Consider the following 24,797-nt stretch of genomic DNA (forward strand, 5'->3'; position numbering starts at 1 on the left):
CACAAGTGTGGTCATCAACATTTTAGCCAGAGTAACAAATGAAGTAACCCAATTCAGTGTCCAAACAGTGATGTCAGGAGAGAATGCATGTTCCCAACACATGGCCCCAAATAACCGCTGCAAGAAACTGAGAAGATAGATAATTTTATTTAAACAACGTGTGCATTTTTTCTTTAAAAAAAATGATTACATATATTTGGTTTAAAAGGAGTAACTCAGATCACCGACAGAGAAAAAAATTGGCGTGTATTCCCGTAGAAAGCAGGCAATGAATTGTAGCACAATTGAAGCAATATGTCCATAAGGAAACAAAGAATGTATTTGGGGGAATCTGTTTCTGCGAAAAGCAGAATGGGGAATGCTCCAGCTCTCTCCTTAAATGAGGACACTTAGCTCGGTTCCGATTACAAATTATTTGGAAATCAAAATCCCTGCAAAAGGAGTTGTATGAACTAGGGTTTCATGAACAACCTGTGTTCTGGAGAAACCACTTAATCAGAGAAGAAACAAGTGAATGGATGATTGGACTGGAAGATTTCCCAAAGATTTAAGGTACTATTGATATTTCTTTCTTTTTTAAAATAATAATAATAATAATAATAACCTGATTCGTAAGATGGAAGATAGGGGAGTTTTCCTAGCATGCAGGAAGAGATTTAATTCTTCTCCCCCTTTCGTTGTCCTAGTAAAAAAAGGATGTCATCCAATATTGAAATTAGTATCAGGAATAAAAGCATCCGTGAGTTCTCCAAAAAAAATGAGGTACCTAAAAGGTTGAATTATGGCAACTGGAGGAAACTTGGTTAATCTAAAACGTTTTGTTGTTCATCCACGCAACTTCATCAATCAAAACGACGACAACAAAAATAATTAGGCTCTCTGACTCTAATTTTTTTTTAATTTTGACTGATGGAAGTTTCTGGGATGAGCAACGCAAATGTCTCAGATTAATGAACTTGGATGCAGTTGCCACGATTCCACCATTTTGTTACTTTTGGCCTGGATGATTTGAGTCTTAATTGACATTTTCCAAATGATGCTTTGATTGCACATCAAACTCTGAGCCCTTGCATTTCAATGAACACAACAATTATTATTATTTTTCCCCCAGGCCATCAGCCAGAGGTATCTTTCCCCCTCAAACAGTAACGAAATAATAATAAAAAAAACTTTGGCAATTAAACCCATCGCATTTCAGAACAGGCACTTTTGATTCGGATTTAAAAACAAAACAAAACCACTCCATGCATTTCAAACAAACAAACGCACAAAGTCCACACAGCTAGACAAAAATATTGCACACAAAACTATATATAGGATCCTTCTGTACTCTAAAGGGAGCATTTCTCAGAGGCCACATTTGCGGTGAAAGAGTTTCTCTAAGAATGCAACAAAAAATATCTCTATTTACTACAGAAGGCTTTTTAATATATATATATATATTCCTGTATTTATTATATACCTTTAGAGGATGGAATATATTAAGAATATCAATCCGATCCAGCAGTGGGTGTTTTGACAGCTTTGTGTGAAAGGATAACATAAAGCTAGCCGTGACTTTGAAAGACGTATTCCAAAATTCCAGACCTTCTGCTTAGTCGTTCCCGCCACACAGCTTGAGAAGGATTTTCCGATAGTCCCCTGAAGTATCACCCTGAAAATAAAATGAAAACAAAACCCCAAAAGGGAAGTTGAAAGATGAAAAATGAAAAAAAGTGAAGGAGTGGAACAGAATTGCTGTTCTGCAAACGAATTTCTCAAGAGCAATCCCTTCCCTTCAATTCCTTGAAGACGTTTCGCTTCTCATCCAAGAAGCTTCTTCAGCTCTGAGTTAAAACGGTCCTAAGCCAGAACTGAAGAAGCTTCTTGGATGAGAAGTGAAATGTCTTCAAGAAAAAACAAAGAAAGAAAGTCCATCTGCCTCTTGAAAAAGCACCTTTGGGACAACTGGGATATGAACCTGGATGACGGAGAATCTCCTTACACAGTCCAAAAGTAGGATTTGCTAAACAAGCACGGTGAGAAAGATGCAAACAGCTACCAAGGTCAGAACATATTGATAGCTTTCTTTTGCAGATGGGAATAATAACATTCTTGAAATCTTTAGGCACAGATGCAAGTTTTAAGGTAAAGGTAAAGGTTCCCCCGCACATGCGTGCTAGTTGTCTCCAACTCTAGGGGCCGGTGCTCATCTCCGTTTCAAAGCCGAAGAGCCAGCGCTTGTCTGAGGACGTCTCCGTGGTCATGTGGCCGGCATGACTAGACGCCAAAGGCGCATGGAACGCTGTTACCTTCTTTTGCAGATGGGAATAATAACATTCTTGAAATCTTTAGGCACAGATGCAAGTTTTAAGGTAAAGGTAAAGGTTCCCCCGCACATGCGTGCTAGTTGTCTCCAACTCTAGGGGCCGGTGCTCATCTCCGTTTCAAAGCCGAAGAGCCAGCGCTTGTCTGAGGACGTCTCCGTGGTCATGTGGCCGGCATGACTAGACGCCAAAGGCGCATGGAACGCTGTTACCTTCCCACCGGAGCGGTCCCTATTTTTCTACTTGCATTTTTACGTGCTTTCGAACTGCTAGGTTGGCAGAAGCTGGGACGAGTAACGGGCGCTCACTCTGCTACGCGGCAAACTGCTGACCTTCTGATCAACAAGCTCAGTGTCCTAACCCACTGAGTATACAGGTTAAACAAGTCACACAGTGACTCTACAAACAAATGCATTCACGTTTTAACACCTCTCCAATTACACCATCTACACCTGCAGCCTTACTGTTTTTAACATTCTCATATTTCTGGCTTCTTTTTTATTTTCCTTTCTCCCCCCCCCCCTTAGTCAGTAAAATGATAAGCATTATTATTAATAATACATATAATTCAGTGGTGGGATTCAAATATGCGAACAACCGGTTCTCTGTGTGTATGCCGCTTCCGGAAGTCCATTCTGGGCCTGGGCCACAAAGAATTAGCTACTGGTTCTGCTGAAGTGGTGTGAACTGGCTGAATCCCACCACTGAAATAATTTCTGTTTCAATTTCACACTCATTCCCGGAATAATCAGGAATGGAACAACTGGCCATGGGACAACTCACCGCAGGACAATTATTTAAAACAACTGATAATTATTTTAGTTTTTGCCACTCACATTTCATTCCGTCCTTTCTTTTGCATCCTTTTTAAAATAATTCTATTCCACCATTTCTTTGATATTAGTATAACTCTTGTTCCGCAACAAGTTGTTCTGCTGTGTTGGCTGTGGCAAGTTGGCCATGATGAGTTGGCCATGGTGAGTTGGCTGTGGTGAGTTGGCCCTGGCAAGTTGGCCGTGATGAGTTGGCCCTGGCAAGTTGGCTGTGGATAGTTGGCCATGGTGAGATGGCCATGGTGAGATGGCCATGGTGAGTTGGCCATGGTAAATTGGCTATGGTAAGTTGGTTGTGGTGAGTTGGCCATGGTGAGATGGCTGTGGTGAGTTGGCCATGGCCACTTGGCCATGGTCAGTTGGCCATGCTGAATTGTCATAGACCCGAGAAATCTCCAACTACTTCTACCAGCTATACTTTCATCCCAAATCATATCCTTGCTTTTACTTTTCATTCCATTCTGTACACTTTGATGGAGACTCCACTAGCTGATTCCATAAACATACAGGTGCATTATAAAATCAGTACTGCCCACCATATTTTACTATTGCATTTGGGATTTTGTGAACGGCCATTCCAACACCAGGTCTTTTCTAGTTGTTAGCATTTTATGTTCACACAACACGTGTGCATTTTAAGCATATTGTGTGGCAAAATCTAATGTGTAATCACTGTAAAAGGCAGTCTTTCTAACTAAGCAAGAGATAGGTTGATGTTCTATGCCGCCACCCAAAGAGAGAGCTTGGATGGAAAGTTGACCCTTGGCAACACCTTACCGAGATGTCTGTGTAGAGAGATTTCCCATACATTCTTTTGTATTCCTGCCGTATATCCATCAGATCAACTTCACTACGTGAGACCATGATCCGTATGAGAGTCCGGTCCTTGGTTCCTGCTCCCTAAAAATAACAGAAAGGGCCAGAAAAAAATCAGTCCTGTTCAGATTGAGATCCTCAGCTGAAGATTCACTGCCTCCTGGACTGAACAGTGGAGTCCTTAGTTCTCTGAGCTTGATGGCTGTCTTGCAGATGTTTTATGACCCAACTACACTGGATATAAAAAGTCTACAGACCCCTGTTAAAATGCCAGGCTTTTGAGACGCGCTTCAGAATTTTTTTCCATAACACATAAACGGTACAATTCCTTTGAAAAAACAAACTGAACTCTGCATCCCTGCTAACCAACAAAAGGGTTTTGTCCATGAAATAAAAAAGTTCCCTACAGTCCCATATCCAAACCAATGTTTGGAAGACACACCTAGATTAAGACACTACTCTGTCCCAGTAGGTTTGCAAGCCACAATAAGAAACATCTGGGTTTTTAATAGGAATTTTCAGTAGGGAAACTCCACTGAAGTATCTACCTACGTCAAGGTAATAATTTATCAGCTAACCAGGTGACATAATGTACGACGCAATGATGGGAATTACTCAGCAGGGTCTGTGTCTCTTTAAGAGCCAGCAGTGCCTGTATCTCTTTAAGAGCCTTTGTATAAAAAGGAAGGCTCTGCAGATGTGTCCTCTCTCTTCCATTTCCTGCTGTAACTGCTGTGTGTTGGATCCTGCTGTATTAGCTGATACTGTAGATAATGTAAGATAAACCACCATTTAATATAGACCACTGTTTACTGGGTTTACTCCTGGGCTATCACATGCAAAAAGACTGTGCATGCTCTGACATCCTAGAAGTCATAAGAAATGTTTACAGGTAGTCCTTGAGTTATGATTGCTCGCTTAGTGACTATTCGAAGATATGATGGGCCTAGTTTGGGTCCTTATGATTGGGTTCCAAAATTCTGATGGTTGGGCCTCTTCTGTGGTCATGTGTTCGAATTTAGGGAGCCTGGGAATGTGTTTGCATTTATGGCAATTGTACATCACTGTGTTACTTCTGGTTTTTGGCAAAACTGTGCCCGTAGTGATCCATGGGTTTGCTTAATGGCCACTGGAGAAAAGTTCATATGACCAACCCATTTTTCAACCATTGTGACTTACAGACAGGCTGAATTACAGTCATATGTCAAGGACTACCTGTACTTGTTTGAGTTTACCTGGAACTATATGGTTTTTTAAAAATCTTTAATATATATCTATACCTACAGTATGTCTATATCTCTATAGCTATATTATATTTCTATCTCTATATCCATCTCTATAGTTATAGCATATCTATCTATCTATCTTATCATCTATCTACTATCTATCTATCTATCTATCTATCTATCTATCTATCTATCTATCTATCCATCCATCTATCTATCCAGGGGGTTGGACTAGATGACCTCCAAGGTCCCTTCCAACATTATTATTATTATTATTATTATTATTATTATTATTATTATTATTATTATTATTATTAATCTATCTATCTATCTATCTATCTATCTATCTATCTATCTATCTATCTATCTATCTATCTATCTATCTATCTATCTATCTATCTATCACTGAGCTACAATGACATATATTTGTAGCTAACCTGGCCTTAAATCTGCAAGCCCAACTCACATCTACATTTTGTACCCCTGCAGTAAGATAATAGATTTCTCTTAATGAAGCCTAGATCCCTTGAATATTTGAACAAGATTTTTTTTTAAGCGTCTGGGGTTTCTGACGTAGTTACCTTCATGGCCTTGTGCAGCCTCTCTGCAAAGAAAGCCGGTGTGTTTTTCATGCACTTAACTGCAAAAGAAAATTGAGATAACACATTAGTGATGCTTCGTAAATCCATACCAGGCAAGCACAGCAACGTCAAAGGAAATGGCCCACTTAGTGATATTAATGATGTTATTCCCCTTTATGTAGCATCTTGGTTGATCAAAATGCCCTAAGTGGATTCTATTGTAACTTGTCTGGAAAGGACCGAGGCGAATATCACTGCAAACATAAGACAACAACATGCTCTTTTTTTTTCATTAACCACGTTGAAATGGGTCATACAGATGAACACGGCACAGGTTGAACTCACACGCTAGCTAAATACTAGAAATGAATGCAACCGCTGCTGATGATTACCAGATACACAATCCTTAGTGAAGCCAAAGGGAAGCACAGATTTTTTTCATTAGATTCAGTAGGTAGGGCAGAAAGTCAACAACAACAAAACATTTTCACAATACAGCCATTTATATCACATATTTTAAATCTCCAACCACGTGTCGTATATAACATGTTCATTAATCCAATCTGGCACAATTATTACAATTATTAATTCTGGGAGTTGAGGTCCACGAGTCATAAAAGAGCCAAGGTTGCCTACCCCTGGCCTATACTCTTATCAGTCAGTGCAAGGGAAGACAAACAGGCATGAAAATGACCAAGACAGGGATGGTAACTCAACTGGAAAAATGAAACCAAGATCGCTGCCATCACGCCAAACGCGGAGTTCTTAGGAACTTCCCCTATGGGGTCCTTGCTGCTCTCTGAGCTGGGTTGTTTTATTGCAGATGTTTCATTACCCAACTAGGTAACATCATCAGTGTTAGAAGGGAGGAGGAGGAGGAGGAGGAGGAGGAGGAGGAGGAGGAGGAGGAGGAGGAGGAAGAGGAGGAGGAGGAGGAGGTTGTCATCCTTGGAATCTGCTCTAGAAAGAAAACCCCACTGAAAATGTTACCTAGTTGGGTAATGAAATATCTGCAAGGAAACAACCAAACTCAGAGTGCACCAAGGGATCCACAGTTCAATTCTGAGCTAGAAATACTTTGTTTATTGGAATTTCCCCCTATCAAGGGAATATCATAATATTTGCTGGCTCAAGCTATCAAAAGTAGGAAACTCATCAATAACCACAATACCGATAGACGGTTTGTCCTGGTCACCGAGATGTCACTCACCTACTGCCAGCATCCCAGATTCAAGATCACCGGACATTTCTCTGCATATGCTCTTCTCAATATCCCGGTTACACATTCGCTGGTATTCATTGAAAACTGCAGAAAGAGACCAAGAGATGTCGATATTTGTTCCAGGCAAAAGCATTTTGGCTACAAACCTCCACACTTTTACCTGGGAGTAATTGCTTCTGAACTTAGTGAACTGAATGGAAATGTCTTGAATTGTGTCAAAGTTTCAGTTTAAGGGTTCGTAACCACTATCCACAGAAAATGCAGCAATCGATTTTCAGGACTGCCTTAAATAAATGTCCTGTAACTCTATGATACAAAAAGTGACATCTTTCAAAGGTCTCCTGTCAACATCCAGCTCGAGAATCCACTCCAGGTTCGTTTCGTTTGCAGAAAGCTTATTGTTTATTGAATCCACTACTTGGTTATGTCGAAGAAAAACTAACTCTGTCATAGACTCAAGCAACAGTTTTCCCAGCTAAAACCCCCAATGCTTTATGTAATCCATATCAACAAGTCCACTTTGTTATGGGAACCGTCTGCTTCAAATCCACATCTGTTCTGGTGACCTTGACAAGGATTCAGGCTCCCATGGTTTGCAGCTGAATGGAAGTTTTGTTTCTCCATCTACCCATTTGAAAGTAACACAAACAAACACACACACAAACACACATAGCCCAATCTAAAGGCACATTGAAATGGAGAGGCATGTAGCTGCCAAAGTTTCATCCTTGACTTCTCCTCATTGTAGAACTCCTCATCTTATGAGATGAGCAAGCCATGGCACATCATATGTATGATATGACAAATGATCACTAGATGGCAGCAAAGCGATGTGGAAAACTCTATAACTCTGTGCTGCTATCTGGTGGCCAGGTAAAGACTTGCAATCCAGGAGCATAGTGTGTTTCCCCAAAAATAAGACCCACCCAGAAAATAAGACCTAGCCTGTGGGGTGGGCCTAATATAAGCCCTACCCCAAAAATAAGCCTGGGGGATGGGCGTGGCGAGCCCTTAGTCTCTTTCCCAAGTGGTCTCCTTTCCATCTGGGTCTCTGAAATATCGGTAGTCCTCAACTTACAACTGTTCATTTACTGACGGTTCAAAGGTGCAACGGCACTGAAAAAAGTGACTTATGACCATTTTTCACACTTAAGACCTTGGTAGCATCCCCACGATCACATGATCAAAATTCATTTGCTTGGCAATTGGTTCATAATTATGACAATTGCCGTGTGCTGGGGTCACGTGATCTCCCTTTTGCGACCTTCTGACAAGCAAAGTCAAAGCCAGATTCACTTAACAACCGTGTTGCTAACTTATCAACTGCAGTGATTTGCTTAAGAACCGTGGCAAGGGAGGCCGTAAAACGGGGCTTGACACATGTCTCACTTAACAGCAGAAAATCTGGGTTGAATTTTGGTTGTTAAGTCGAGGACAACCTACGATAGATCCCTCCGCTGGGTGATTCTTCACAGACCCCCACTTCCAATAAACCTGTTCAACTTCTTCTAGCCTTCACAATTTAGATTAAAAAGATTTTTGGGAGATGCATATATGAACCCGTCTCAGAAGGGATGGGTTTAGCGTTCGCTATTTTGAATAATCTGCGTCGCCATAAGCGTTTCAGGTTCATAAACTCTGGAAAAGCAGCGAGAACTGCAAACAAGCATGAAGTCGTAAGAAATAAGAGACGAACCCAACAGGATGTCACAAAGGAGGAAACCCCCATTTCCCCCCCCCCATATTTCTATTAGATCCATAGGAAAGGGGGGGATTTCAGCTGGTGCCCCTCAACTGAGACCGTTTTTCTACAAACGCGTCGCCTTCCTTTTGTATCGCCTCAAAGCGGACCGCCAATTTCTGATAAAGGCCACCAAACCATCAAAAATACCGCTTCTGCTTTCGCCTTTCAGCCCCAGTCCTTCGCAGGCCGTGGTTTCTGCGACCGACTCTTTTGCGTGTTGAATTTAATTCCCCAGATTGATGGGGGCAATTAAGCTGACTTTGTAATAATGCCGCTGGGGTGTGTCTGTGAAAGCCCTAACAAGCAGGCATATACATAGAATGAAGGCTACTGCTAAGCTTGTAAGCCGCCTTGAGTCTTCGGAGAAGGGCGGGATATAAATGGAATTAAAATAAAAAATAAATAAAAAATAATTAAAATGAAAATCCCCTTTCTCGGTAAATTTAAATTTAACACGCAAAGCTTCTTTGACAAAAAATAAGTCCTTCGACAATCGCCCTCCCCCCCAAAAAAGGTGCCTATTTTAAAATGGTAAAATGTTGATGAGGAAGAAAAAAACCCTCCAACTTGGGATTGTCGGCTTGACTTGAGATTGATCAGCTTACCGGCTCTGAGGTGGCTTCGGTTTCTTGTGCACAAAATCGCATTGAATTTGGATTCGTCGGTCCCGAGTCGATTTTCTCCTGCTGCATAGAGAGCCTGAGAGGGGGGTAAAAGCATCAAGGTATATTTACTTAAAGTATAAAATCTTCGAACACCGGGATGGATAAAAAACAGTCGTTTATTGCTAAAAGATCATAATAAGCAATAAAAAGTAACCGTTTAAAGCCTATCTGCCTAATAATCTAAGCTTTCGCTGGTCCTCTGCCAGCGTCATCAGAGAAAGCATTGAAGGTTTGAAAAAAAACGTTGGTCAGCCTGTTTGGTTCCGCACTCTGCTCATTGGCCGTGTGATGGACCTTGCTCTAGCCAGTTGTGATTGTTCTGACTGTCTCACATCGCTTCCCTTGCAATCCGGTCTTACTGTCCCCTTTTTAAAAAATTTCTCCTCCCTATCTGTTTTGGTTTGACAACCTTAACTGATCTTGTTTTCTTTTGCTGTTCCTCATCCAATGTCATAGCTGTTCCAAAGAGGAACAGACAGCAATACTTAACCTAAAAAAAGACACCAGCATAATCATTCTGCCAGCAGACAAAGGCAACGACTACCACATGCTTCTCCCAGAAGAAGGAAGCAGAAGCCACCAGCCTGATGATGACGGATGGGATTCCGTCGAAACGTTGCGCCTACACCTTCATTTCTACGCGGGAAAAAACCCGAATGACCAAAGGTCCATATACAGACACCTGCAAAAACCTCAGAAAACATATATATATATAGATTTAACTAGATTTAACTAGAAGACTTGACAAATACTTAACGTATATATGTATGTATGTATGTATGTGTATATATATATATATATATATATATATATATATATATATATATATATATATATATATATACACATACATATATACATTAAGTATTTGTCAAGTCTTCTAGTTAAATCTTCTTTCCTGTTTCAGCCTAGCCCAAGGCTATCCGCAGGCTATAGTCACAACTTATAGTCACAACTTATGACTGACTGATGAGAACAAAATAAGTTCGAAATGGCCATATATATATATATATATATATAATGCGTACATGTGCGTTATATATGGGTATGGGTAGATATATACTTTCTTTTGACAGGAAGCAGAATTTCATTTGTATATATACGTATGGGGTATGTGTGTGTGTGTATAGGTATAGGTATAGGTATACAGATATAGATACAGGTATAGATATAGATATATAGAATGGAATGGAATGGAATGGAATGGAATGGAATGGAATGGAATGGAATGGAATGGAATGGAATGGAATAGAATAGAATAGAATAGAATAGAATAGAATAGAATAGAATAGAATAGAATAGAATGAGTAGAGTAGAGTAGAGTAGAGTAGAACAGAACAGAACAGAATAGAATCTGGAAGGGACCTTGAGGTCTTCTAGTCCAATCCGCTACTAATTTCTCCTTAGTTCTTGGTCGCTTTCCATCCGTTGCTTTTTGTCTTGCCCTCAGGTGCTTTGGAGAATAGGTGGACTCCCTCTTCTTTGTGGCTATATGTGTGTGTATGTTTGTGTGTATAGCATGCATACACATGTGTTATATGTGTATGTGTATGTGTAGCTATATACTTTTTTTGAGAGCAAGCAACAGAATTTCATTTGTATGTGTGTGTTTGTGTGTGTGAATGGGGTATGTGTGTGTGTATACGTGCGGTGTGTAGCATGTGTAAATGTGTGTTATGTATATAACACACATTTACATATATATATATATATGTATATAACATACATTTACATGTATATATGGGTAGATATATACTTTCTTTTGAGAGCAGGCAACAGACATTCATTTTTAATGTGGGCTAGTGTGTTCATAGTAAAAAATGGCAATAAAGGTTATCTCATCTCGTCTCGTCCCGTCCCGTCCCATCCTGTCCCATCCCATCCTATCCTATCCTATCCTATCTCTTAAAGCAGTGGGTTTAATTACTATCTCAACCTAGTTAATTGCTCTTCTTAATTGCTCATTCTTTTGTTGTCCTGAAATTTTGAGATTAAAGCTTAATTCCTAGAACTGTTAATTGGAACAACTTTGGCCCTGAAGAATAGAATTACCCTAATAGAAATCATGGACTATGCCTCAAAATAAATGAATGGCAAAACCAAACAAGATCAATGTAACATTTCCCTTCCCCCCCCCTCCATAATATCAGTAAAATTTGTATCCAGATTTTACCTGTTTATAGAATGTTTACAGCACTTTATAAATATTTTTATTTGCTGTCTAATTATCTTGATGGTCTCTAGATCAGATAAATTAACTCAGAGAAAGGATGAAACCTTTTTGAAAAGGAAGGATTGTTAGACAAGGAAATAACAGATAGATTAAATGTTGAATTATGCTTAGGAGGGAATACATACCATTAAAACTGGTTTTAGATTTTATTAAATACTTAGTGCAAAAAAGAACTTCTTGGTGTTTTAAAAAAAAGAATGTGACAGTGACAGCAATTTTATTCTGCAATTTTTTAAAAATGTACATATGAAAGTATATATCAGCTGTATACTAACCTGAACATCGCTCTGGACAACGGACATATCCACATTGTTGCCTTCATCTCGGTTGCCCTGGAAAAATTTTCAAAATGGCTAATGTTAAAACACAAACTATAATTTTAAACACATACACTGCACCTACACACATGCTTAGAACTCTATTGATGTGGCTACTGGTCAAGCCAATAGGTATATATATATATATATATACATATATATATATATATATATATATATATATATATATATATATATATGTGTGTGTGTGTGTGTGTGTGTGTGTGTGTGTGTGTGTGTGTGTGTGCGTGCGCACACACACACACACACACACACACACTTCTTTGGTGATGTCATCATTACACAATGAAATATTGAAAAAGGGCCTTTTTTGCATACACAATCAACGTGTTCTGTCCACTTCTCAATCTTTGTTGTTGTTAGTTGCGAAGTCATGTCTGACCCATCGCAACCCCATGGACGTTCCTCCAGGCCTTCTTGTCCTCTACCATCTTCTGGAGTCCATTTAAGCTCACGCCTACTGCTTCAGTGACTCCATCCAGCCACCTCATTCTCTGTCGTCCCCTTCTTCTCTTGCCCTCAATCTTTCCCAGCATTAGGCTCTTCTCCAGTGAGTCCTTCCTTCTCATGAGGTGGCCAAAGGATTTGAGTTTTAGCTTCAGGATCTGGCCTTCTAAAGAGCAGTCAGGGTTGATCTCCTCTAGGACTGACCGGTTTGATCGCCTTGCAGTCCAAGGGACTTGCAGGAGTCTTCTCCAGCACCGTAGTTCAAAGGCCTCCATTCTTTGGAGCTCAGCCTTTCTTATGGTCCAACTTTCACAGCCATACATTGCAGCTGGGAAGACCATAGCCTTGACTATACGCACTTTTGTTGGCAGGGTGATGTCTCTGCTTTTTAGTGTGCTGTCTAGATTTGCCATGGCTTTCCTCCCCAGGAGGAAAGGAGGGAGGGAAGTCATGCAAAGTCTTCAAGAGATTTGCCTTCAGACTACCCAAATCTCACAATAAGGTCCAACAGTTGCCTGCCAAAAAAGCACCTTGGGGACAGCCATGACCTGGATGACCAAGAATCTCCATAGAGGTTTAACTGAAATGCAGTTAATTGATGGATGACAGATAAAAAGTGGAGAGTTCCTTCAAGTAGAGCTTAATTTCTACACAGACCCATACTTGTTATTTTTTTCTTGGTTGCAAATCAGAATCAAGTTTGTTTCCCGGAATATTCTACTACCAGGTCCTGTTCTGCTTAGCGTGTTTTTCAAGGTCAGTGAAGGTCAACTACGCTTCGCCATTTGCTTTGACCAATCCTTGGATCAGGATTAGGAAAACCATCTGAGTACCAATACAAGGGTCTATCCGTAGCTCAGACTCGAATTGCAGAGCCCTTGGTGCTCTCCAATCTTGGTTGTTTTCTTGCAGATGTTTCATTACCCATCTCCTGATGTCGTTACCTAGATGGGTCACGAAATGTCTGCAAGGAAACAATCAAGATCAGAGAGGACCGAGGACTCCACAATGGTTCAAATCCCAATCAGATTGTTTCCTGATTCTTGTCAAAACACCAATCTGTCCTTGTCATTCACTGGGACTTCGGTAGATTTAAATTCTGAAACAAGGCATGAGCAGAAAGCTTTGGCTAAGGACGGCTAGAAAACCAGGAATGTCGTCTCCCTTTACACCCCCTATGGATCTCAACGAAGCTAAAATATATTCAGCTTTTGTTGGACGTTAGAAACAGATTTCTAGGCCGTGAGTTTGTCAAGGTATGCCTCTGTAAAGGCGGCAGTAAGCAATCATCAAATGATATTTAATAATCCTCTTACATACCTGAGAAAGTGAAATTAAAAGTCTCTGGAAATGCCCAGATGTGTCGCTTCTAATGGCTTCTTCCAGAGTTTTCTTGAATTCTGTGAAAGACCAGGGAAAAGTCAGCAATTTTTTAGGGGTGTTATCTTAGGGAACAGACGGGAAATGAGAAAAGGAGAAGAGAGGCAGTGTAATAGGCAAAGGTGCACCTGGTTTAAGGTGGAAAGACTTCATGAGCCTGTGGTGCGTGTTTGATATTTTACCCTTCAAAAAAAGTGACTGTTTTTTCCAAAAGTGGTGACAGACGAGCATTAAAGGAATTTCCGAATGGAATTTCCCACCACACCCTTGTGCTCCCACGGCAACCTCGTCTTTGAACAGTGGAGACGTTTCCTTCCACTGAACTCTGACGGGAGAGCCTGGGGACAAGCCATTTTTTTCCCATTCAGGAGAACTCTGGCTGCCTCTTTCCATCTGGATTCAAATGTCTCCAGTAGGTTTCACAACCTGGTCAGCTAGCCTGATCTAGTCAGTTTCCCAGCCTCTGAAGAAGAACTGCCGGCCTACCACTTCTCTTCTACATCAGCCACGGTTAGCAAACTCTGCTAGCAGACTCTGAGCTCAAGGAAGCCATTACTAGCTAACTAACTAACTAACTAACTAACTAACTAACTAACTAACTAACTAACCCTTCTTTCTTTCTTTCCTTCTTTCCCTTCCTTCTTTCCTTCCTTCCTTTTTCTTTCTCTTCTCTTTCTTTCTCTTTCTTTTTCTTCCTTCCATCCTTCCTTCCTTTCTTTTTTCTTCTTTCTTTCTATTTCTATTTTTCTTTTTCCTTCCTTTCCTTCTTTCTCTTTTTTTTCTTTTTTCTTTCTTTCTTCTTTCACTCCACTCCGCTCTGCTCCGCTCCGCTCTACTCTATTCCATTCCATTCCATTCCATTCCATTCCAATCTATCCTATCCTATCCTATCCTATCCTATCCTATCCTATCCTATCCTATGCCATGCCATGCCATGCCATGCCATGCCATGCCATGCCATGGCATCCCATCCCATCCCATCCCATCCCATCCCATCCCATCCCATCCCATTCCATTCCATTCCATTCCATTCCATTCCATTCCATTCCATTCCATTCCATTCTATTCTATTCTATTCTATTCTATTCTATTCTATTCTATTCTATTCTATTCTATTCTATTCTATTCTATTCTATTCTATTCCATTCCATTCCATTCCATTCCATTCCATTCTCACCCACCCCATCTCCAGAAGAATTCAAGAACCGATATCCAAAACTCAGTTTTTCAGTCCTCAGCATACCAGCTTCTCTGCTGGAGATCAGATTAGGGCTGATTCTGACCGATAAAACTCACCTGTTTTGTAGGCTCGGCTGATTTCATGAACGTGCTTGTTATCGCGAGATGCGAGGATCTCTATCAAGCAGGCCTCATCTGTGCCGGCACCCTGAGTAAAGGAGGAAGAAAACCTCGTTATTATGCAGGAGTCCACTCACTGGCTCTCCCCTTCTCTCCACATACAGGTAGTCCTCAACTATTTATCTATCTATCCTATATTCTATATTCTATCTATCTATCTATCTATCTATCTATCTATCTATCTATCTATCTATCTATCTATCTATCTATCTATCTATATCTATCCAGGGCTTTTTTTGTCATAGAACGCCCAGAACAGAGTTCTGGCACCTTTTTTGGATGGAACCTTGTAGGGTAGGCAAGGCGGGTTGTATGACATGTGTGAGTTCTGGCAACTTTTTTTTTTTACTATCTGTCTATTTCCATCTATTTCTATGTATTTCTCTCTCTCATATTCATGTCTATTATCTATCTATCTGTATCTTTCTCTCTCTCTCTCCCTCCCTTCCTCTCTCCCCCCCCTCTCTCTATGCACACACACACACACACACACACACACCATTAGGAATGCACAAAAGAGACCATAGTGAATTCAAAACACTCCACTTTGCATTCAAAATAGTAGCTTTTCATTTGTGATGGGGCATTTCTTAGCTGACATAGGGCATTTCAAATTCGAAACTACGATTCAAGTGTTTTGCGCCTCACTTACCTAGTACTTTCAATAACCTGAAAGGGATGTGTGACAGATGCAGAGAAGCTAAGCCAAACCATGACTGAACGCAAGGCCTTTCTGCTCAGAGTCAGCAGAAAAAGCCAAGAGAAAAATGTTATTTTGAGCATAAGTTTGGAAGGAGGCAGGAAAGAAAGGCAAATGTTGAAATGGACATCAATAGAGGCATCGCTTCCTTTTGGATACAAACCTTGATAGCCTCTTTGATTTCATGAACATCAAACAGGACCGGCGTTTTCATCATTGCCAAAATCGTCTTCTCAAAGTTTCCGGACAGTTCTGACTTCAGGTCCTTGATCAAATCCTAATTTTAATCAGTTCAAACAACAGAGAAGGAAGCGTGGTTTGGAACTGTACCTTAATTATTGATATTTAGTAGAAGCAAACACCAAATTTATCCATTTCTATGGCAAATATTTATATTTCAAGGATATGAAACGTCAGAGACAAGAGTCCTACACAACAAGGGTGTCAACAGTTCCACTCAATACATGCAGGCAAATAAAGAGCCCTGGGCCACTTTTTTTGTTGCCAAGAGCATAATTTACTGAGCTGACATGGATACGTAAGTAGTGAAGTCAACTCTAATGTTTTTGTGCGCAAATAGCGTTATTAAACATTCCCCTTTCCCCTGGCCCTCCCATTGTCACTTGATTCCGTCCAGCCAATTATGTTCAGTTTGTTTGGGGAACAGACTCTGGTGGACTTTCATTTTCAGGAGGCATCTGGCCTTCCTTGTTTGTTCTTTGAAGACCTTTCACTTCACATCCAAGAAGCTTCTTTGGCTCTGACCGGAAGGTGGGGAATGAAAGGATTTATACTCCTTGCAGACCGCTGGTCATTTGCATCCTTTTAGAAAGTCTTTGAGGCCATTTGGAGGTCGGCCTGTGTCCTCAGGGCCACCTGAGCGGTGCAAATGGGTGTGGAGCCATCTTGGCTGCAGGATGTTTTCTGCCCTGGGTCCCTTCCTTGTTGAAGACCGACGCAAGGCTGTTAGGGATGAGGCTGTGCTGTCTGCATGCAGACTGAGAACCTCCAGAGACATTTACCCATGCACATAGGGATGAACAACCTTTGAAGGGTGCAGGAGGGTGAACAGATTTCCAGAAAACATTGCAGACTACAGGAACCATTTGTGCTTCAGTTTGAGATGCAGACAACACAGACGCATCCCCAACAGCCTGCGCCTGTCTTCAACAGGGAAGGGACCCAGGGCAGAAATCATGCTGCAGCCAAGAAGGCTGCACACCCATTTGCACCACTCAGGTGACCCCGAGGACACAGATAAGCCTCCAAGTGGCCTCAACAACTCTCTAAAAGGATGCAAATGACCAGCTGTCTGCAAGGAGTATACATCCTTCCATTCCCCGCCATCCAGGTAGAGCTGAAGAAGCTTCTTGGATGAGAAGAGAAATGTCTTCAAAGAAAAACAAGGAAGTCCAGTTGCCTCCTGAAAAAGCACCTTTGGGACACCCATACCTGGATGACGGAGAATCTCCAGACTCTTCCTAGCAGGTGACCCTGGAAGGCTGGTATGTCTCACCGGGAAGTCGGCGCTCTTGCATTCCATTACCATACCCTCCCCTATTGGTCCTTGTCTGGCTGTGAGCAGGAATTACAAATTGAGCCACGTGGGAAGTGGGAAGTTTCTGTGGACTGGGAATCATGCTATCTACCTCAGCTCATTTCTCAGACTCTGGGCAGGACCAGGATAGAAAAGTAGGCAGCGATGGAGCAGGGAAGTCCTCGTCCCTCACTGCTACACTTGTTAATAGAGACGCTGCTTTGGCTACTAATATTAGCAGTATGGCAGTCTCTTCATGACAGTTATCGATTAACCTTTGTCATGTGCTAACCCGTTATGCTTCTTGGGGCCTTCTGAAATCGCCTGAACCATTTGATGCACATCTGTTAAGTTCACATGCACACAACAGCGGTAAGGTGACCCTTCACGGCCTTAAACGTCCCGAGGAAAACTGAAAACGTGACTTGGTAGACCACTGTTAGCGAGTGGCATCGTTTCAACAGCCCACCACTGGATATTCCCTTCAGCAAACTGGGCAACATGTTCTACACCAGCTACAGGTTCTGGACCAAGCAAAAGGACAGCTCTACAGAGTAGCTTGCTTGCTTCCCTAGAGCTTCAGCTACTCTCTCCTCCGCCGCCATTTTGTATACCTATGTTTCCGATCTGTGCTCTAACCAGATCTGAACGCTTAATTTTTCAAGGTCAAGCAAAGCTGACCAGATGCTGCTACCTAGCTGGATGCAAATACAGGCCCTAAGTAGGAAAACGGGCAGTAGAGTAATGGTATTATGGGTCTCACCTTCCCATAAGCTGTTTTGAACGAGAGCATAATCTGCTGTCGTTGCTTGCTCGAACGACTTCCAAGGCAGTCGATGATGGCCTGTTCATCGGTTCCTAACCAGGAAGATAAACTATTTAGTTCTTAAGCTTCATCCAAAAGTATCAGTTGGAGAAAACGAGGGTGGAGAGTGGTCCATAATTAAAAGAAAAAGAGGTGAGACGTTGATTACTCACCAAACCCTTTCATAGCTTTCCTCAACACCTCCGCATCCCTCAAAGGATCGAATGATGGAGCATCATGGACGGTGCCTCGCTTTCCAGACTGTAGAAATGCAAGGAAAAAGAAATGTTTCTCATTCCACAACCAGTTTTTGACGACTAAAATACCTCTTGCTTTTCAAGGCAGAAGATATTAATTAATCATACACTTGAGGAACTAAAGGTAGGACTAGGGGTGACGTGATAGCAATCTTCCAATATTTGAGGGGTTGTCACAGAGAAGTGGAGGTTAACCTATTCTCCAAAGCACCTGAAGGCAGGACAAGTAGCAATGGATGTAAACTAATCAAAGAGAGAAGCAACCTGGAACTGAGGAGAAACTTCCTGACTATGAGAACAATTAATCAGAGGAACGGCTTGCCTCCAGAAATTGTGGGTGCTCCAACACTGGAGGCTTTTAAGAAGAGATTGAACAGCAATTTGTCCAGAATGGAAAAGGGTTTTCTGCTTGAGCAAGGGGTTAGACTAGAAGACCTTCAAGATCTCTTCTAACTTTGTTATTCTGTATTCTGTAGGTTTGACTTACTATGACCAGCTAGTTGATCACTTGTACGGTTTTCTTATCTTTTTCACAAGATAAAAACAAGAGATAAGCCCAACCCAACCTCCTAGATAGGCAGAAACTTATTGTCCTTGACGTAGGCTGGGAATCGTTCCACATTGCAGCGAAGAAAATATCCCAATGTGTCACGCAAGAAAAAGAGCATAAGAAGTATATACTTACTGCACCATAATTTTCAGCAAAAATTAAACTTCTGAAAATATTTATCACCTAGGATAGGTAAACTCACAGAGGCAAATAAGTCACAAAAACAGTTTCCCCAAGAATTGATCTGGGATTTTTCTTCAGAATTCAGCTCTAAGGAAGGAAACTGTTAAGATTCTTTCCAGAAAAGTTCCCCAGACCAGGACAGAAGATCAGTGAGAAAGTACTTGCAAGGGACGTGGTGAGATGCAACAGAAAAATGCGCCTTCTTCAGCACGCGTGCCACGCCTAAGACTTTCGTCACCCTATCAAAGGGACTGCCCCTTTCACTTCACAGCCGTTTGACAGGGACTAAGCTTCCTAGAAGGACACGGTGGCTCAGTGGGTTAGGACGCTGAGCTTGTCGATCAGAAGGTCAGCAGTTTGGCGGGTCGAATCCCGAGTGACGTGTAACAGAGCGAGCGCCTGTTACTCATCCCAGCTTCTGCCAACCTAGCAGTTCGAAAGCACGTAAAAATGCAAGTAAAAAAATAGGGACCACTACGGTGGGAAGGTAACAGCGTTCCGTGCGCCTTTGGCATCTAGTCATGCCGGCCACATGACCATGGAGACGTCCTCGGACAAGCGCTGGCTCTTCGACTTTGAAACGGAGATGAGCACCGGCCCCTAGAGTCGGAAACGACTAGCACACATGTGCGGGGGAACCTTTACCTTTACCTAAGCTTCCTAGAAACTATGAAGTCTATGCTGCCAAGATGTCAAGATTGAATTGCTAAGATGCCTGATAACTTCTATCGCTACTCAACTTGCCATAAAGACAGGAGGGAGGGGGCAGAAAGCGTAAGGAGGAAAAGGGATTCCCAAGAAGCCGTCCATGGACCGCGAGAGCCTAGAAGAATGCCAAGGTCACTAACGCAGGTGTCCGATAGAGAAGTGGACCACTCTCCTAACAAACCAAATATATATGATTGAGCAATGTGAACCCCCGGTGGGTGGGGCTTAAGGGAAGTTATTGTTAACTAGGCAGATTTTTGGGTGGGAAAACCAGAGCTGGTTTTGCTTCTTCAGGACCAAGATGTGTATTAAGTAAAGTTTATCTTTTGTAGCAGGGGTCCCCAACCCCTGGTTTGTGGACTGGTACCGGGCTGCAGCATGCCAGCAACCAGCCCACACAAACAAGCAAAGCCCCATTCATGAGATACAGGCAGCACACAAAACCATGTACCCTCCCATCTGTGGAAAAACCTCTCTCCACAGAACCGGTCCCTGGTGCCCAAAAGGTTGGGGGACCTCTGTTTTATAGCACTTCAGAGCCTTGAAGATTCCTTGATTTTTGAGCTCGCTAGTCCAATGGTTGAGATAAGATTTAACATCCGCCCTCTTTCCCCTTCCTACTAAAAGGTGAACATTCCAATATACACAGAAAGGTCCTTACGACTCCAGGGGTGACGGTGGGCACGGAAGAACCTGGGTAGGATGGCATCGAAGGATTAACAGCTGGACCGGATGGATAACTTGGTATGGGCTGCTGCCCAGGATATGGCACTGGTTGAGGCTGCTGGGCGGCGGCTGGAGGCATCGGACCACCTGGGTATGATGGATATGATGGCATCCCTGTTGGGGGATTTCCTCCAGGAGGTGGTGGGTAGACCCCGTAAGGCTGCTGACCCTGTGGTGGTGGTGGCTGTCCGAACCCCCCTGGAGCTGTAGGAGGGTAGCCTCCAGGAGCCGAAGGATACATTCCCTGTGGCGCATTGGCACCACCAAACGTTGCAGTCATATTGGAAGCCTGAAAGAAAGACGTCACCAAGTATTCAAAGAATGAAGACAATTTACAGTGCCAGCAAACTTCTCAACCACCTTGTCAAGAGGACAACAACGGTCTGCGTAGAGTAGGAAAGAAGGGGAAGAGATGGAGGAGATGAAAAGTTTTCGTTTCTCTTGATTTTATCGTGTTGAGAAGCTGCCTGGGTGACTCTCCACACAAGCGTCCATGGAGATTCTCAGTCATCCAGGTCACGGTTGTCCAAAAGGCAATGGTTTCCCCCCCCCCCTTGAAGACGTTTCGCTTCTCATCCGAGAAGCTTCTTCTGTTCTCACGGAAGAAGCTTCTCGGATGAGAAGCGAAACGCCTTCAAGGGGGAAAAAACAACGCACACAAAGAGAGCCCGGTTGCCTTTTGGAAAAAGCGCCTTTGTGATCGCCACACAAACACAACCCAGTGGTTGAGAAGCCGGACCAGAACTGGGGCCAACCCAGCCCATGCTAGTAATGGAAGCTCAGACTTGGGTCCATCTTTCCCACCCCAACCAATGTCAAGGGGCTGTTGGTATGAGGATAATATGAAAGGAGTCTCCAATATATATATTCTTGTAAACTTCTACAGCAGGGGTCCCCAGCCTCCGGTCTGCAGGCCAGTACTGGGCCTTGGCCAGTTAGGAACTGGGCCATGCAGCTGGAAGCATGCCCGCGGCGATTCTGCAGGCATCTGGGAAGGGGTGGAAGAGTGGCAGGGCAGAAGACATCTTGCTCAGCGCAAAGGTTCTCCAGCAGCTGCGCTTGCAAGTGGCTTGCAACATCTGAGCAACGCATTCTTCCTCCTCTTCCTCGTCTTCCTCCTTCTTGTGCTACCTCTTCTCCTGCCTCCTCCTCCTCCTCCTGCTTCCTCTTCCTCCGGCTACTTTTTCTTCGTCCTCCTCCTCCTCTTCCTCACTATCCTCCCCCCCCTACCCTCCCGACACTCCAGTTGGGCTTGTGCTCCCTTGAGCAAGTCTCCAAGTTTGCAAGGCAAGCGCATGCCAGCTCAGCTTGCAACTGAGGGCTTCCCCAAAACCTCGTTGGAGGGGGATTTCCCCCCCCCCCCGCAAGGTATGTGTTTGTGAGTGTTCTTTCTCAGGGTGCAAATAGGGGCAGGGAGTAGCTAGCTTTCACTTTAAGCACTGCAGCTTCAAGGGAATCTCTCTCTCTCTCTCTCTCTCTCTCTCTCTCTCTCTCTCTCTCTCGTTTGCACCTTTTCTAAGACCGCTGAGCTTTTTTTTTTTTTGCTTCTGTTCCGATGCTGCTCCAGGTGCCTCATGTGTTGGCAATTTCCTGCCTGCTTTTCGTGGTTTAATTTGGTGTGTGTGTTTACGCTCCTTTCTTTGTGCAGATCTCAAGCTTGCAAGCCAAGAGCACTCCTACCAGATTTGCAGTGGGGGAGGGGAGAAGCTACATTTCCCCTTAGGCACTGTGTTTCCAAGGGAATCCCTCTCTCCTTTGCACCTTTTCCAAAGCTGCTGGGCTTGCGCAGTGCCAAGTTGGTTTGTGCTCTCTCTCTCTCTCTCTCTCTCTCTCTCTCTCTCTCTCTCTCTCTCTCTCCTTCCCTTCCTTCCTCTCTCTCTGAACCGTTTTGTCAGCACTGGCTTCTTCTTCTTTTCCAGCAGTTTTGGTTATTCCCGGCATCTTTGGCATCGTCCCAAGGGACATTAATAGTCTTAAGACAGGGGTGTCAAACTCAATTTCATGGAGGGCCGCATCAGCATTGCGGTTGCCCTCAAGGGGCTGGGTGGGTGTGGCCAGGGTGGGCGTGGCCTACTGGGTGGGTGTGGCCAGAGTGCGTATGGCCTACTGGGTGGGCGTGGCCAGCTCTACATCGTTCGCATCAAGGGTGCCTATGGGGGCCTGGGCAGGAGTGGGCAGATCTGAGGGTCTCTGGCAGAAGGAGGGTCTCTGGGCCAGGGCCAAGGCAATGGGGGCCGTTCCCTCCCTGTTTCCAGGATGGCTTCGCGGGCTGCATGAGACCACTTTGCGGGCCGGATCCGGCCCCTGGGCCTTGTGTTTGACATGTCTGTCTTAAGATCTTCCTTAAATGTTTGGTGCCAAATTTGTGGGTTACAGCCCAGATATAACAGCCCTAACAATGGCCAAATTTCAGGATATAAACATATCACTCCTATTTATTAGAGGTTGCCTAACTCTGTAAGATGGTAGAGAAAAACAGAGGGCAAAACTGGGGGTGGGGAATCACAATTTCCACAATTTGCTTCAGATGAAACACTAAGAAACTTCAGCTTCATACTGGAGTTACTCACCATGCCTGCCATATAATCTGGATTAAATTGATTAGCATAGTTTCCAACATTTTCTAATCCAATTGGAGGAGGGTTTGCAGGAGGGTAGCTGGGGGCACCCCAGGGATTACCACCTGGAAGTTAAAGCACATCAGTTAGTGAAAACAGACAACCTAGCTGAATATTAGGTGAGGCACTGAAACGATGCTATCCCAAACAGCTGTTCTGATATCTGCTGATGAAACTAGATATAGTCCTCCTTCGCTAACTATTTACATTCTAGTCTGAGTTGTTCCTTTCCTCAAGGATAAATAACTGGGGCCAGAGAGGCTAACAACATATAGAATACAGTAGTATTCTTAGCAAAGAAACTCATGGTACTAAATTCTTGAATGAAAAGGATTAGCTCAAGCTTTCTCCCTGAAGACCCGCAAAGAGGTTGTGTCTGCTCCATCACTGGAAATTTTTTAGAAGATTGAATAGTCATTGATCTGAAATGGTATAGGGTCTCCGGCTTCAGCATTTTGGACTAGAAGACCTCCAAGGTCCCTTTCAACTCTGTTATTCTGTTTCTTTTTTTTTTTGGTCAGGCCTAAGCCATGTTCCAATCAAATCCAGATCTTCATTTGCTTAGAATCTTGCCAGACTAAAGCTATAACCTTCTAACCTAAAGGACAATTAACTAGTGGAACAGCTTGCCTCCAGAAATCGTGGGTGCTCCATCACTGGAGGTTTTTAAGAAGAGACCAGACAGTCACTTGTCTGAAAGGGGATAGGTTCTCCTGCTTGAACAGGGGGATGGACTAGAAGACTTCCAAGGTCCCTTCTATCTTCTCCTCTCCTCTTCTCTCCTATTCTATTCTATTCTATTCTATTCTATTCTATTCTATTCTATTCTATTCTGTTCTGTTCTGTTCTGTTCTGTTCTGTTCTGTTCTGTTCTATTCTATTCTATTCTATTCTATTCTATTCTATTCTATTCTATTCTATTCTATTCACCATTAAGTTGAGGACTGTGCAGTCCCTTATCTTGTGCTCTTTTCTGGAATGTGCTGCCTCCTCTTTGGGAATCCATGGTGCTACTGATGACATTCAATCACATCTTTTCTGCACTTATTATTCCCTTTATCTATCTCTTTTGTTATGGGTCAATTGCCATCCAACTGTTCTAACAACCAGATCTTAAATAAAAAAACTAACTTACCTGGAGCAGCAGGTGGATATCCGCTTGCTGGTGGATAACCACCCGCAGGTGGATATCCGCTTGTAGGTGGATACCCGCTTGCAGGTGGATACCCTGGATAACTCATGTTATAAATCTGGAAGAAAAAAAAATTCCATAAATATACTTGCTTAATAGATGATGCTAAAGTCATCTTTAAATTAAGCTAATGTCCTGGTTCCGACAGATGGAACTCTTCAAAGAACTTTGAGGCATTGTTTACCTTAAATAATCTTTATTCGAGAAGCACAGCGTCAACACGTACATGGTCGAAGCCAAAATCTGAATTCCCCTCCCCTGAGCACATAGTATCAAAGCACAATTCCCTCCTCCAATCATAAATCATGTTCTCCAATTAGTTTGAAATGCAGGCTTTCCCCTCCAGCCCCTCATTTCTTATCATCTCTTAT

General features: G+C 42.8%; 1 protein-coding gene across 1 annotated transcript; it reads right to left on the reverse strand.

Moving 5' to 3' along the window:
* Nucleotides 1-585: 585 nt before the first annotated feature.
* Nucleotides 586-24,486, reverse strand: ANXA11 (annexin A11). The gene is made up of 14 exons (XM_083380278.1): nucleotides 24,370-24,486; nucleotides 23,187-23,299; nucleotides 20,552-20,905; nucleotides 18,366-18,453; nucleotides 18,151-18,245; nucleotides 16,014-16,127; nucleotides 15,088-15,178; nucleotides 13,732-13,811; nucleotides 11,902-11,958; nucleotides 9,334-9,427; nucleotides 6,973-7,068; nucleotides 5,763-5,821; nucleotides 3,917-4,039; nucleotides 586-1,654 (listed from the first exon to the last, which is right to left on the reverse strand). Exons 1-14 carry the CDS (start codon nucleotides 24,473-24,475, stop codon nucleotides 1,595-1,597), a joined length of 1,530 nt encoding a protein of 509 aa, XP_083236404.1. The 5' UTR covers nucleotides 24,476-24,486; the 3' UTR covers nucleotides 586-1,594.
* Nucleotides 24,487-24,797: the final 311 nt, after the last annotated feature.

Source organism: Vipera ursinii (genome assembly GCF_947247035.1).
Source record: "Vipera ursinii genome assembly, contig: scaffold_275, whole genome shotgun sequence".
Lineage (NCBI taxonomy): Eukaryota > Metazoa > Chordata > Lepidosauria > Squamata > Viperidae > Vipera > Vipera ursinii.

Coding starts and splice junctions, on each gene's coding strand:
- ANXA11 (XM_083380278.1), bottom strand. CDS start 24,475: ATGAGTTATCCAGGGTATCCACCTGCAAGCGGGTATCCACCTACAAGC. Junction 9,428..11,901: donor TTGTCCAGAGCGATGTTCAG/GTTAGTATACAG, acceptor CCCCCCTCTCAG/GCTCTCTATGCAGCAGGAGA. Junction 5,822..6,972: donor ATCTGGGATGCTGGCAGTAG/GTGAGTGACATC, acceptor TTTCTTTTGCAG/TTAAGTGCATGAAAAACACA.